Raw genomic sequence first — 15701 nt, 5'->3', positions numbered from 1 at the left:
TCTACATTGATAAAGAATGTTTGCATCCCTACCCACCAGAATTAACATTGAACTTAATGGTGAAACATATTGAATGTCTCCCATCTGTCAAGTTCAGGAAATGAGACAGAGATGTCCACTGTAAACACTTGCAGATTTTTCTGTAGGGCATAACCAATACAGTAAAGTAGTAAAATGAAATAAACCATTATAAAGATTCTAAAGGAGGAAATAAAACTGTTTGTATATGGGTGACACAATTATTATATGTATAGAAAATCCAAAATAAACTTAGAAGCAGTCAAGATGGTGAATACAATTAGATCTTCAGAAGTTAAGCTAGTATTATGTCACCATGTTAAGTTACATTATGTGAAAAAATTGGAAAATAAACATGCTGTGTTTACTTGCAAAGGCCATGCTTTGTATTAGGAATTGTAACTTAATCTTGTCTGTTGGAATTGTTTTGCTTCCTCCACTGTTTTCATTTTAAATGTATTTATTTATTGACAGTGCTAAAGGTTGAACCCATGACTGTGCTGCCAGCCTCCAGTCTCATATGTAGCTCTTAGTGTGCTACTATCAGTGCTTCCAGCTCCCAAGTGCTGGATTTGCAGGCAAATGCCACCAGGCCTGGATAAATTTTACATCTTAAAATGTGGATATTCTTTACTATTTTAGTACCTAATCTCTAACACTAAATAGATTCAAATAAAAAACAATGTAGTTCTACAGTTCATTATTTCCAATACACGTTTTAATTTTACATCTTGGCACTTTTGGGCTATGTTTCACCATTGTGAAAATAAAGTTATAAGTGTAACCTCTGTGCTCTTGTTTCTTTATCTTTGAATTTTAAGGAGTCCTTGAGATATTGAGGCTTTGTGGAACAGTTTATCATATATCCTATCATTACAGAAGGGAATCAGTGGCTAGGACTATGGATGTGCTTATGAGACAGCTTGTAGAAACAAAGAAGTGTTCTATTCTCATCAGATACAAACTTTGAGCCAGCATGCCGTAGTCTGATATAAAATGCTAAGATGGCTTTCAAAGCTATATTCCATAACCACTGTAGAGAGGAAAATACTAGTGTTTAAACAGATTGTTTTATATATATTTGATATTTGAAAACATGGTTGTGATACTCAATATTTCCAAGTTATTTCAATGTGGAAAACTTTTCTACTGTAAGCTGTTTAACTTTTTAGGGCATTCTTATAAAAAATGGTATACTTAAAGTAGTTAAATATATACTTAAAAAAGTGAGACTGTTTTATGTTTTTCATAAGTTGTTTCTCTTTTGTATAATCATTCACTTTAACATTTGTTACATAGCAAACTAGGTTCAAAGACATTCTCTGAATTATTCACTAATAATCATTGAAATTAGACTATAAGCTAAATCCATGTTTTATATTCTAATGAATGCAAGGATTTCATAGTTACTATTTCATGTTTATTAGTGATATGTGACAGTTTTTAACCTTGAAGAAAATTACACATGAAATTTGGGTACATTTAGAATATTATTTTCTTTTATCTTTTAAACATCAGGTGTGCTCTGTGGAGGTAAAATAACAGTTTTTATTTTATTTAGATTTTGAGACATTCATAGATACATGGAAGAGTAATGAGTTGCCCATTTTTTTTCCTTCTAATTCCATGAGGAAAGATTAGACAGTGCTCTCCAAATCGCTGCTTTATGCTACACCAGATGTTAACATAGTAGCTAAAAATAGGGTGATAGTTCTCATTTATACTCTTACGTCCTTGGGTATTATGTTTTAGCCTAGGAACTCTTAAGACATTTGAAGCAATAATATTTTCTCTGGAAATTCATGGTGTATGGTTACTTGATTAGGTTTAATAGAATCTGTTGATACCATCTTTTCTGGGAACCCGTCACCTCATGGAGCTTAGTAAAGGAAATAAGTAGATTGTCAGAGCTGTCCTTTTTTAAAATAAACCTTGTGTTTTAAAGGGTATTCCACTTGAATCTATAATCATTTGTTTAATTTAGTGTGGAAATATTTATCATGTGTGACTGTACTGTTTTAGGTGCTAACAGCATCGTGATAAAAGTGAAACAGTAATTTGTGTTCAAGGAGAGCAAGAGCTTTGAGTTTGTGTTTTGGAGTGAACCTTCAGTTTATAGATAAGCACACCCCACCTCTTCAGTTTATAGATAAGAAGTTACCCCACCTCTCAAGTTTACTTTAACCAAAGTCTCATAATTCTGTGTCAGTAAGACTTAGATTCAAGAACCACAAAGAAGAGAAAGACTATTTTTTTGTTTCAAGGCTCTTGCAGTATAGATAGGAAGGAAGACATCACTATCAGAATTTTTAAAATTTATTAAATAGTTTATATTACCTAACAACATTTAATGGTATTTTATATCATGGCTTAAGGAATAAAAAGTTGTTTGTTAAATATTGGGCAGAAAAGAGAAATGGTTAGAGCTTTGGCTTGTACTGCATCTGAGCTTGGCTTAAGAGGTTAGATCACTTCAGAATATAGCCTGCAGGGAATGGAGAGTGATGGCTGCATTTATTTTGGAACTTCAAATTATAGTGATAATACTAAATTGTTTGTAGGATGACATTCAGTTTTTCTCTTGTGCTTTTTTTTTTGCTTCAGTAGAGATAGGCAGAGATATATTCACAAGTATTTTCTGAGAAATACAGTAATGGCAGTCCTTTTTCTTCTTTGATTTCAAGATTTACATGTTTGGCTTTGAATTTTTGTAACAGATATTAAGTCACTAGGAAATTTTTGTTTGGTTTAGGGCTTATTCACTCAAACCATTCATTTCAAGTCATAAAATGTGATTTAGTTATTTTAAGTATATAATACATTTAGTTCAGCATGCTAATTTTAGGCAGGAATGCTTTAAAGTTTGAGTTTCTTAGAAGCAAGACTTAAAAAATTATGAATGATAACACTCTGAAAAAATTGAATTTGTGTTGGTAGGTGTTGTCTACATCTACTGGCCTTACAAAAACGGTGTATAATCCAGCTGCTTTGAAGGCTGCACAGAAAACTTTACTAGTTTCTACCCCTGCAGTTGATAGTAATGAAGCACAGAAAAAGAAACAGGTAAGCATAAATAGCATGACATAAAATCTGCACTTAGGAAGACTCCTCCAGTCAGTGTGTGTATAAGGCACTTACCACAAAGTGAGACTAGATAGGTAGATCTGTATGTAGAAATAAGTAGCCCCCTCCCCCCAATTTTCCATTTACTGTAAAGGGAAGTTTCTTCTTTTTGATCTTTGACTCTTGCATGCATTTTCTAAGCTTCACGGATAGAAACTTAGTGTATTGCTTTTGTTGTCACACTTCTTCAACTAAAACTGCCTTTCTTGTATTGCTTTATTTATCTTTAGATATCGTTAGATATTACTCAAATGATATTTTGATTCTTTTAGGAGGCACTGAAACTTCAGCAGGATGTAAGAAAAAGGAAGCAAGAAATTTTAGAAAAGCACATTGAAACACAGAAGGTAAAATAATAAAAGTATTTGGCAAAATACCAGCGTTCTTATTTCTATTGAATTTAATCTTTTAATTCATAGTGTGAGCAGATTTATTGTAATTGGTAGTGGTAAAAATAAAAAAAACTTAGTGTATCATGTGTATTAATTTATTAGTATTGTAGTTGAAGAAATTTATGAAGTGTATGTATAGTTTATATGGAAATGGCTATCAACGCAAATTGAAAATAAGTTTATTTAGCTCTGTTATTGTAGTCTGGTCAGTGAATAATGAAATGAAATCTTTTTACTATTATTGACATGCTTTTCACTAATTGGGATTCTCTACTCCGGGCTTATACAAGAGTAATCAAAAGCCACACCTGACTGCTCCGTTTGCCCTGTGTCTAGTCAAAATTGTAAGGAAAATTATAATTATATGCCAGACTTCAAAGCTATTGTATGAAGAAAAACATCTTAGAATTTTTTTATTGTTGAAATGTACATTTTGGTACACTAGGCTAAATTAATTAATTTTGATGTGGGATTCTCCTCTGTATGTTGTGAATACTATCTAATAAAGAATCTGCTTTGGGCCTGTTGCAGCGCAGAATAGGGCAAGGTATGAATTCCAAGCAGATAGAGGTGGAGAGAGTAGGCAGAGTCAAACAGAAGCCATGTAGCTGCCACAGAAACTTACGGGTAGGCCACAACTATGTGGCAATACATAGATTAATAGAAATGGGTTAATTTAAGATGTAAGAGTTAGCTAGAAGTATGCATAAGCTAATAGGCCAAGCAGTGTTTTAATAAATATAGTTTCTGTGTTGTTATCTCAGATCTGGGCGGCCGGGAAATGAATAAATGGCTTCTGCCAACATAATCTTATTTTTCCTTTTTTATCTTTTTAATGTGATTGATAAAACAATCAAATTATTTGTGGACATGGAGAGATGGCTCAATGGTTAAGAGCATTTGCTACTACTATTTCAGAGGACCCAAGTTTGGGTTTCTACACCAATATCAGGTGCTTCACATTTGCATGTAACCCTAGCTGCAAGGTACCAGACCCTGTTTTCTGGCTTCCATGGCCATCTGCATGCATATGGCACAAGCACATACACATCAATTATAAACTAAATCTTTAAAACTTACTTAATGTGGCTGGCATTTCTTGGCTGACATTTTTGGGGCAGATTGCTCTCTAATTTATGACATTTTAATTAGAAATTAGCTTTTTTTGTTTGTTTGTTTTTGTTTTTTTAAGAGATAGGGTTTTCTCTGTGTAACAGTCCTAGCTGTTGTGGAACTAGCTCTTGTAGACCAGGCTGGACTTGAACTCAGAGAGATCTGCCTGCTTCTGCCTACTGAGTGCTGGAATTAAAGGTGTGCACCACTACTATCTGGCTTAGAAATCAGTTTTGATATGTTTTATAATGTAGTAGAAATGTAAAAATTTAGAAAAAATGTTTTGTTGGAGTACAGTGGTGCATTAATATAATCTCAGCACCTGAGGAGACGAAGGCTGTCAAATTACTTAGTAATTTGTAGTGTAGGCTACATGTTAAGATTGTTGAAAAACTTACATAAGATTATAAATATGGTCTTTTCTTATTTTGGATATACTTCATTAAGGTGAAATCATAGTGCTTCATACAAAACTGACGCTATCTTAACTCCGAGAACACAATTCCATGTGATATCTCCTATCTTACTTCTCCTGTTCAGATCTTACGTTCTAAGAGAGCCAAATAATAGTAAAGTTCTTCCCAAAGTAAGCTGGTTGTAATTATGCTGTTTGCTCCCAAGCCTGCTCTTCTATCTTTATACACTTAGATATGTCAGCTTTGTTGAGAACAATAAACTAAAAATAGTATTTGTTTTAATTGTTTTACTTTATTTGTTTTGTTGTCAGTAGGAGTAGGTCTCTTAAGATTTCTGTTTTAAAATTTGCCAGATGCTAATTTCAAAACTAGAGAAAAACAAAACAATGAAGTCTGAAGATAAAGCAGAAATAATGAAAACATTAGAGGTTTTGACAAAAAATATTACCAAGTTGAAAGATGAAGTCAAAGCTACATCTCCTGGACGCTGTCTTCCAAAAAGTATAAAAACGAAGACTCAGGTATTCTGTTTTGTTTTCCATATGACTGCTTACTAAGAATATCAAGCATGGGTCTGGCGAGATGGCCTAGTGGTTAAGTTGCTCTTTCAGAGGACCTAGGTTCAACTTACTTGGCAGCTAACAACTGTCTGTTGTAACTCCAGTTCCAAAGGATCTCATGCTTTCTTTTGGCCCCCAAGTGCACTGAATGAACATAGTGCACAGATACATATGCAGGCGAAACATCCATGTATAATAAATACAAATAAGTTTTTTAAAAAGAGCTTTAAAATAAAAATATCAAACATGATTTTTTAAAGGTTTTTTTTTAGGATGTATCCTTTGTTCAGAATTGGACTAATCATAACTATACTTCTTACAGTGTGAAACCTGCTATTATAAAATTATTATGGATAATTTTAAAAAGGTAGTTTGGGACAAAATGATATGGGTACTTGATTGTATGGTCAAGAAGTATGAACTATGTATTGTTACTAGTTAGTAATATAAAAGGCTCATGATAGGAAGTAACCTATTATCACTGTCCAGAAGAATTTGCAAAGGGAAAAAATTCAGATGTATTACTCTGGATGATCTAAACAAATGAGCAAGATGTTTTTAGATGGCAACAAGTGATAAAATATAGGTGGTACAGTATTTATTCCTTGTGTGTGTATAAAGCCACACTGACATTTCTAATTTCTTTTTTTTTTTAAAGATTTATTTATTTATTATGTATACAGTATTCTCAGTACTCTGCCTGCAGGCCAGAAGAGGGCACCAGATGGTTGTGAGCCACCATGTGGTTGCTGGGAATTGAACTCAGGACCTTTGGAAGAGCAGGCAGTGCTCTTAACCACTGAGCCATCTCTCCAGCCCGACATTTCTAATTTCAATCTAAATCACATCCTTACTCTTCTTTAAAAATTATGCTCTACTGTCAGTTTCCATAGTGATGACTTGGTTTCATAACATCAATTTATTCATCGTTCAAGTTGACCTGCAGTCCATTTTATTTATATTCTTTACAAACTAATTGTATTCCAATAAAGATTAGATCAGACGGGGCTGGACAGATGGCTCGGGTTAAGAGCATTGCCTGTTCTTCCAAAGGTCCGGAGTTCAATTCCCAGCAACCACATGGTGTCTCGCAACCATCTGTGCCCTCTTCTGGCCTGCAGGCATACACGCAAACAGAATATTGTTTACATAATAAATACATAAATATTTTTTAAAAAAAGATTAGATCAGACTATGATGTTGCTTTACTTTGAGTCCTTTTTGTAAATACTCTTAATTAGATAAAGTTAGGTCTATGCCTGTTTTCAGTTTTGAATTCTTTCTTCTGATTCCAGTTTTTACTGGTTTAAAAATTTTTAAAGTAACTAATAATAACATGGTTCAAAAGTACATAAAAAGATACATATAAGAGACTCCTTTCCCCAGCCCCTGATAACAGTATCCCTAACACAACTCCCATTGGTACCTTTTGTCATTACTTGGTGTATTTACCTATGTAAAGACATATATTGCTTGTTAGCCCTTTTCCTCCCAGAAGTTATTACATTATTAGCTCATAGAAATCATACTCTGGCTGTGGTATAGACAATGAATTTTAGGGAAATCAATGAGAATAAGGATTAGGATACTTTTGCTAGAATGATATCACATGAAATAGGAATGTCAGTTTTCATAGTGACCCATACATTTAATCTTGTCATTCATGAAGTCAACACAGGAGAATCTTGACTTTATATGTAACTAGCCCATGCCAAAAGAAAGGGGGAGAAAAGGAATATGAGCAAAAGGATCTTGTAAAAATTTTACATAAGATCAGAATATTAATTGTTATTTGAAACATTAATAACTTTTTCAGATGCAGAAAGAATTGCTTGACACAGAATTGGATTTATATAAGAAGATGCAGGCTGGAGAAGAAGTCACAGAACTAAGGAGGAAGTATACAGAATTACAGTTGGAGGTATGTTTATTACAGTCACACAGTTGACTTGGAAGAAGTGGTTACAGTTATGGTTAACATGAAAATGTGGGTTTGGGGTCTAGTTAACAATTGCTGACCACCGTGTATTTGTGGGGGTGGATTTTTACAGAATGACTAGAGAAAATATTTTCTAAAAAAGTTTATTTTGCTTGTTAATTTATTCATTTGCATAGGAATATGAGGGCCTTTTGTGGGGTGTGTTCTCTCCTTTTACCATGTGGCTCTTGAGCATTGACTGCAGTGTGTTTACCCTCTGAGACATCTTACTGCTTCTACCTATACACCCTGGTGTCCATTTCTAGTGAATTTTATTTCTTCTTTGTTTTTGTTCTTTCTCTTTTTCTTCTTTGGATTAAATACAGTTAAAGGCTTTTCAGGTAATTGTATGAAAACAGTCTTTATATGTGTAAAGTTATCTAGGCATATTGTATTGTTGAGTGGCTAAAGAATAGACTCAGCTGTAAACCTTTTTAAACACATGCTTCTTTAAGTTTGGCCTATAGATGGTGCTGTGGCTGTTTTAAAAGAGAAGATAAGCTACCTTATAATTCAGTTAATGGTTATATAAGAAACTCCTCATGCAATTGATCTCTTATAAAACATGATGCTTAACATTTATTAAAATGTATAGAAATAAAATTATATAACAATATAAAACTATATTAATGTCTGTTTACTGTTGCTTGATACAATCTAAGGTTTTTTATTTTTATATTTTTTTAACATTTTAGATCATTTTGCTTAATTAAACTTTTCTTACAGAGTATGTTGACACTGATTTTTTTTTTCCCTTCACCTTACAATGCAGTAGAAATCTGTTTAGTGCTGTATAAGTTTTAAAGATTTAACTTTTAGAACCTACTGGCCATGTCCTGGGCTAGGTCTTATCTGAAAGTTAGAAAAAGCTATGAAATTTTGTCCTAAACATGTATACACTTGCATTCCCTTGAAACATGATCTGGTTTGCCTACATATTCTACCCAAAACAATAGGTTTCTTCCATTAATTTTAAAATTATTTTCTCCTTATGAATATTTTGTACCATTAGTACCATTAGTATTGTAAAATTTCTGACATATGATTAGTAAGTAAATAACAATAAATAAATAAAAATAACACAAAAATTTATTGTTCTATGTTTTACTTGTTGTAATTCAGCCAAAGGTAAAATGGTATTTTCTGTTCTTTATGGTGACTCAGCTTTGGTTTTCAATAATACTCATATATGCAGTAATGTAGTAGATTCCAGAATATGCACATTATAGTAATTCTGTTATCATTAATAGAGACTCGTTAGCACATATTCTAAGATTAAGTATAATTTGAAAAGGTCATACTGAATATGCTGTTTGACTATAGGATTTTTTAGAGACCTTTAGATTGAATCTCCAAATTATAGGCTCGCTGTAGCTTAATTTTCAGGGATTATCTGTGTGTCATTAATATTCTGCAGGGCATACTTTTCATACGTTTAATTTTAATAATCTTGCCCCTTCAAACTATATTATTTTATTTCAGTATTTTTTAATTGACCAGTTAAGAGTTGTATGTGTGTGGTATGTAGCATGATGTTTTAGTATATGTATATATCATGAAATGAGTTATCAAAGTAATTCATACATATTCAAATTCTTATGAAAATATATCAAAAATTTTCTTCCCTAGCTCTTCTCATATATCATCTACTATCATCAATTGTACTCACTATACTATACAACTGATGATAGAATTTATTCCATTGTACATTTTGACCAACATTTCCCTTATTTTCCACACCAACACAGCCCTTGGTAATAGCCATTCTTCTGTTTCTATGAGATTGCTGTTTCAGATTCTGTGTGTAAATGAAATCTTAAAGTAGTTGTCTTTCTGTGCCTGCTTTATTTATTTCATTAAGCATTATTATTTGATTTTATGTGTTTATTTTTGGTGCTCATAATTTGATGTTATTGCTTGGACGTCAAATACCCTATCAGCATGTTCATCATTGTTTATCTTGCTTACAACGTTTGTATATATAGTTACTCAAATTAGAAATATGGAGGGAGTCTTGATCACACCGTTTCTTTGTTCAACCTGTATATATTCAGAATTACCAAATTTTAGGTGAGTTGCTCCCAAGTTTTATTTTATTCTTTTGAATGAGTGTTTGCTTGCATATATGTGTGTATATGTATGGATAATGACCATGGATGTCAGAGAATCATTTTTGAAATTGTAACACATGGCTTTAGTTAACACAGGTATAGTATTGAATTTACTTGTTATGTTCAACAAGTAAAGAAAATCAATGGAAATGTTTTAAAATCTGAAAGCTCAGAAACACAGAGTTAGGCTTTTCAAATTAGAGGTCTAAGTGCCTACTTACTACATGTGTAACCTATGCACTTTTTCTTTTCTAGGCTGCTAAAAGAGGAATTCTTTCATCTGGCCGAGGTAGAGGAATTCATCCAAGAGGTCGCGGTGCAGCTCATGGCCGGGGCAGGGGTAGAGGTCGAGGACGAGGTGTTCCTGGACATGCTGTGGTGGATCACCGGCCCAGAGCCTTGGAGATTTCCGCATTTACAGAGAGTGACAGAGAAGATCTTCTTCCTCATTTTGCGGTACTTTCTTAACCTCTAACAAAAATAATACAAATAATTGTTTGTTGGGTTAGTAGATATAACTAAAGGAAAGGTTAGGAAAATGTATAGTAGTTTTTTTTTTTTTGTTAGTTTTTGTTAGTTATAAAACAGAAACAGGGTCTCTTTGATTATTTGTGAGAAATATTTTTTTTTTTTCAAGACAGGGTTTCACTTTGTAGCCCTGGCTGTCCTGAAACTCACTTGTAGACCAGTCTGGCCTCAGATTCAGAGATTCTCCTGTCTCTACCTCTCAAGTGCTGGGATTAAAGGTGTGCTTTACCACGGACCAGCTAAAATTTTATAATTCTCAAAACTAGATAGGCCTTTAAATACTATAAGGCTAATTATTTAAGCGTCATTGTTTCAGAGAGGGACCTTATGAGTAGGTTTATGTTGATAACTTAAAGAAAAATTGGCATGTTATCTAGACCATTTTGATTTTTAAATATGAAAATAAATTATAAGGTTTTCATAGAGTCTAGTAAAATTGAAGGAAGATACACTTTTGATGTATAATCTAAAAGTTGTCTTACTTAGATCAAGGGTAAAATTTAAGAGAGTTTATCTAGTGGTAGAGTGGCTAAGAGAAGGAGATTCTAGTCCCTAATCATCCATTGTTTGTTTAGACTTCCTGGGATTCATAGGCTAATGTGCAGAATGGAGACTATACCTACCTTACCGTTTCATTGTAGTTATTTCAGTGTTTAGTGTTAGCCAGAACATAAGTTACTAAACGTCAGTATTAACCTAGGTATTCTGGTAATTACATCAGAGAGAGGAAGAACCATCAGTTCCTTACTCACAGAGCTTTTAAGATACATTGCTTTGACGCAGGTCAGTTGAACCAAACTTCATTTTAGTAAACACTTAAAGACCCCAATGACTAGTTTGACCCTGACGTGTGGTGAAAAGATCAGTGGAGGAAAGTTTAGCAATTAATAAAATTGAAACTGAGAACTAGAAGAATACGTATTAACTGTCTTCATCATTTAGAAATTTATATTTCGGTTTTTGGCATTCACATTTCAAGCTTTTAGTTAATATTTATCCAAATATAAGGAAGTTTTGAAAGAAATAATTGATGTTTATGAAGTAACTAAAGTGATTAATATTTAAGGCTGAGGAGTCTGGAGAGTCCTGTGCTTGCTGGATTCAGACGCATAAAGACTGAGAACTAGAAATGTGCTTGGCGATGCAACTCAGCTCTTCCTCCTCTGTGTCCCACTCTACTAAGGAAAGGAGATCCAGATAATCTACCTGTCTTGTATATAGTTATTGAGCTAATTAGGGGACTAGCAATCAATATGCTAAAACAATCGTTTGTTATAATTGTGTTTTGCTCAGACTAAGATGTTTGAGAAATAAATATTCAGAAACTTAAGAATAGAAATTGTTCCATAAACTTGGAGATTTTTAGCTCTAAGTTAGAAGTGGTTATTTGCTCATGAAGAATACTAGTGTTAAGAGTATACATTTCAAAGTTTAGCCTTTTTAACTCTGAGCATAAGAGACAGGGTATAGAGATTAAGGACCGTTGACAGAAAAAATGCATTTAACAAATGCTTTTTAAAATTTATCTAGTTAAACCAGTAACAATGGTAATAAAAACAGTTGAAATTTTTTGGGGATATTAAGAATTACTTGAATGACCACTTGATTTAGTCAGGATTCTCTAGAGGAGCAGAACTTAAAAGAATGAGTCTCATAAAGAGTGAGGGGGGGATTTATTAGAATGACTTAAAGGCTATGGTCCAGCTAGTCCAAGAGTGATTGTCTGTACCAATGGAAGTTCCAGGAATCCAGTAGTTGTCCAGTTCACAAGACTGACTGTCTCAGCTTCAGTAAGACACCGAAATCCCCCCAAAATAGACCATTCTTGCCAGAGAAGGAATGGACTTGCTGTTGAGAGTGCTATCAGTAGGCAGAGAGAGCCAGCTTCCTTCTTCCATGTCCTTTATGTAGGCTGCCAGCCGAAGGTGTGGTCCAAATTGAAGATGGATCTTTCTACATCAAACTACCTGGATTAAAGGTGTATTTTCCCACCTCAAAGATCCATATTATAAATGGGTCTTCCCATTTCAAATAATTTAATTAAAAACAAAGCAAAACAACTCTCACAGGTGTGCCCCATCTTTGGGTTTTAGTTAATTTCACATAGTTAAGTTGGCACTAAGATTGGCTGCTATTTTGCCCATTTTTTTTTAAGGTGAGGACATGAAACCTGAAGAGATTAAATAACTTGTACAAGTATAAATTAGTTCACAAAAATTTATATTTAATGAATTTATGGCTGTACTTTTATTTTGGAACAAAAGGAAAATATTAGTAATATACAAAGAACTAATGTAGTAAAATTGCTGTTTAGAAAAATCTTCCTTAATTTGGGGAAAATACAGCAAACTCCAATCAGGCATAGTATAATTAGGTTAGTATTTAAGTATTGTAAATTGTGTAAGCCATAATAGGATGCATAGTAAGGGAACCCATGCTTAGTTAATGTTGAATTTACAATCAGAAGGCCTGGATCTTCATCTTGATAATTTGCTTGAATGCTTGGAAAAATTGCTTGAATTCTCTGAATCTTTCCTCCCTTTTACTAAAAATGATACAAGAATTTCCTCGTTTTGATGATTCAGTATACTGTTTAAGAACAAATTTACCTTTTCCTGAGGTTGGCGTAATAAGGAAGGTTGGTAAGCAACCTCAGGCTTTGACCATTATTATTTTATCCATTATTTCTCAAATAGAGCATAATGTTGCTAATTCTGGGAAGTATAGAATTAGAACTGAGATTGGAAGATGGGATTAGATGAAATAACTATTTGTCTCTTAAGCAGTATAAGTTATATATTTTGGATTATGCTTATTACTTTTCTAATGCAGTTGGGGTTTTAGATATTTTAAAACATTTATTTTGAGGAAATAATTTATTAATTTACAGCAATATGGGGAAATTGAGGATTGTCAGATTGACGACTCATCACTTCATGCGATAATTACATTCAAGACAAGAGCAGAAGCAGAAGCTGTAAGTGTTAAAATAATTAAAACTTTCAATTTAAATCATTTTTATTTCCTTAAGTTTTAATATAAATTTCAAGTTTCCTGATTAATTGTACTTTGACAGAAGGTAGAACATTTGAAGTGCAAGTTTGTGTTTATCAAAGAAATGTCTTTATTTTCTTAGGGAATCTGTATGTAACATTTTAATATAATAAACATAATACTAATACAATGTAATATTGAAGCACTAATAATAAAAACTCAGAGTCAGATATTGGGGTTTAACCTGAAGGTCAGAAAACTAAAACAGCCAGCTAGTGGCTCTTACCTCTACCTCAGTCCGAAATGACGATCCTGCCTCCAGAAATCTCAGAATGAGACTCTGTCTGAGAGCCCTCTCCTCCCATCTTAAAATCTTCTCTAGGGCTGGAATTAAAGGTGTGCACCCCTGAGATTAAAGGCATGAACCTCCCGGTCTCTGTGGCAACTAGTGTGGCTACTGGGATTAAAGGTGTGTGTTACCACTGCCTGGTGGGTAAGGCTGACCTATGAGGCTGTTTTACTCTCTGATCTTCAGGCAAACTTTTTTTATTAAAATGCAAATGAAACGCTACTACATCATATAGCATGTATAAGTTAGACACCAAGTAGAATTCAATATTGCTCTAATTCGAAGATGTCATAAGCTCTTTTTACAGAAATTAGGGCCACTCTTTCCACTGTTTACTGTTTTATCTGGACAAACTCTGCATTAGTAGAATAATGGTAAGAGTTATCTAGGGTAGATGTAGAGAAAGTGTGATTCTGCCTGCCCTTTTTATTTATCCTTCACCTATGAGTTCCGGGTCCCTGCAGGTTGAGTTCTACAGAAGCATCTCTTGTTTAGTATATGCCTGAATAGGCTGCTGTTATTTGTCCAAGAGAAGATATGTCACTCTAGCTTTTAGATTCCTTGTTATATAGTTATCTTAATCGATATACTTTAAATTGTCTTTTTTGTTTTGTATTTTTTTTAAATATTTATTTATTATTTATTATAATAAATAGTCTATCTATGTGTATGCCAAAGGCCAGAAGAGGGCATCAGACCTTATTACAGATGGTTGTGAGCCACCATGTGGTTGCTGGGAATTGAACTCAGGACCTTTGGAAGAGCAGGAAGTGCTCTTAACCGCTGAGCCATCTCTCCAGGCCCCTTTGTTTTGTATTTTTGAAATGGGATCTTTATGGCAGTGTAGCTCTGGTTATCATTGAGTGCACTATGTAGACCAGGCTAGCCTTGAACTCACAGAGATGTGTCTATCTCTTTTCCCTAGTACTGGGATTAAAGGTACGCATCACCATGCCCCTGCCTTGCGCTTGAATTGTCTTTCAAAAGACAACCCAGAAATATCTTCAGTTTATGTGTGTGTGCATGTGTACATTGTGTAATTGCATGTTTGTGGGTGTGTCTGCATGTGTATCCATGTGCTTGTAGAGACCAGAGACTGATGTTCAGTGTCTCTTTCTTAATTACTCTCATTTTATATTGAGGTTGTGCCTCTTGATGAGCTCACCTTGATGTAAGGATCCCCTGACTTCTAGGATTACTGCTGGACTGTCATGCCTTCTGGCATTTACTTGGATAGTAGAGATCTGAATTCTTCTCATGCTTATGTGGGAAGTACTTAACCTTTTAATTACCCACCTTGGCCTGTAGAGCAAGTTCTGGGGCAGCCAGGGCTACAAAGAGAAACCCTGTTTTGAAAAAATCGAAAAAAAAAAACACATTTTTTTTAAAAAATTGTGATTATTTAAAAACAATAGTATATGTGTGTTAGGTAGAACTTTATTAAATTTTCTCTGAGAGGTTTTAGTTTTACATGAAGAATTTTCCTCTACATATTAATGATACTTGCTTCTACAAAACATGATGATAAAATTTCCATCTTTTTTAGTACTTTGAAATAATACTTTTTTTTTACTATAAAAAATTTTAAGAATTTTTTTTTTCCCTTTAAAGGCTGGGCTTGATGACATGTGTTCCTAATCTCATTATTCAGGGTCATCATAGTTAATTTGAAACCAGCCAGGACTGTATAACAGAACTGTCTCAAAGCAACAATAATAACAAAAAGCAAACCAAATGAAACAACCTTTCCGGATGAATTTTGATAACTTGGAGGATTTTGAAAATATAGTGGATTTTTAACTGTGTTTACACTGACATGGGACTATTTTCTATTCTTCTTGTTTTGTGCATTTTTATATATAGTCCTATTTCCATTAACATTACTGCACTGTAGTGCAAATTCTAATTGGTCTTAATAATAAAAACCCAGAGTCAGATATTAGGGGGTGAAAGCTGAAAGATCAGAGAAAGTAGTCAGCACTAGTTATTACCTCCACAAAATCCTCAGACTGAATAGGGCATCCTCTCTCTCCAAGTCCTCAGACCAAATGCTTGAGCTCCTGTCTCTCTCCACCGTATATTTTTCTCTCCGTCAAGCCATATCCCATATCTGTCTTCA

At 33.7% G+C, this 15701-nt stretch overlaps 1 protein-coding gene across 17 annotated transcripts in view; it reads left to right on the top strand.

The window, feature by feature from the left end:
• Positions 1-15701, top strand: part of Rbm26 (RNA binding motif protein 26) — a 71320-nt gene that overhangs the window by 42491 nt on the left and 13128 nt on the right. For all 17 annotated transcript variants that reach the window (XM_041664723.1, XM_041664713.1, XM_041664669.1 and 14 more), the window contains 6 exons: positions 2956-3081; positions 3414-3488; positions 5416-5583; positions 7439-7543; positions 9967-10167; positions 13130-13216. In XM_041664723.1, the coding sequence (XP_041520657.1) occupies positions 2956-3081; positions 3414-3488; positions 5416-5583; positions 7439-7543; positions 9967-10167; positions 13130-13216 (762 nt within the window). The remainder of the gene's footprint in view (positions 1-2955; positions 3082-3413; positions 3489-5415; positions 5584-7438; positions 7544-9966; positions 10168-13129; positions 13217-15701) is intronic.

The sequence above is a fragment of the Microtus oregoni genome, unplaced genomic scaffold, assembly GCF_018167655.1.
Source record: "Microtus oregoni isolate MIOR12 unplaced genomic scaffold, Mior012 000001F_ref0000356, whole genome shotgun sequence".
Classification (NCBI taxonomy): Eukaryota; Metazoa; Chordata; class Mammalia; order Rodentia; family Cricetidae; genus Microtus; species Microtus oregoni.
The sequence above is the reverse complement of the archived record's forward strand: the minus strand, read 5'-3'. Positions and strand labels throughout refer to the sequence as shown.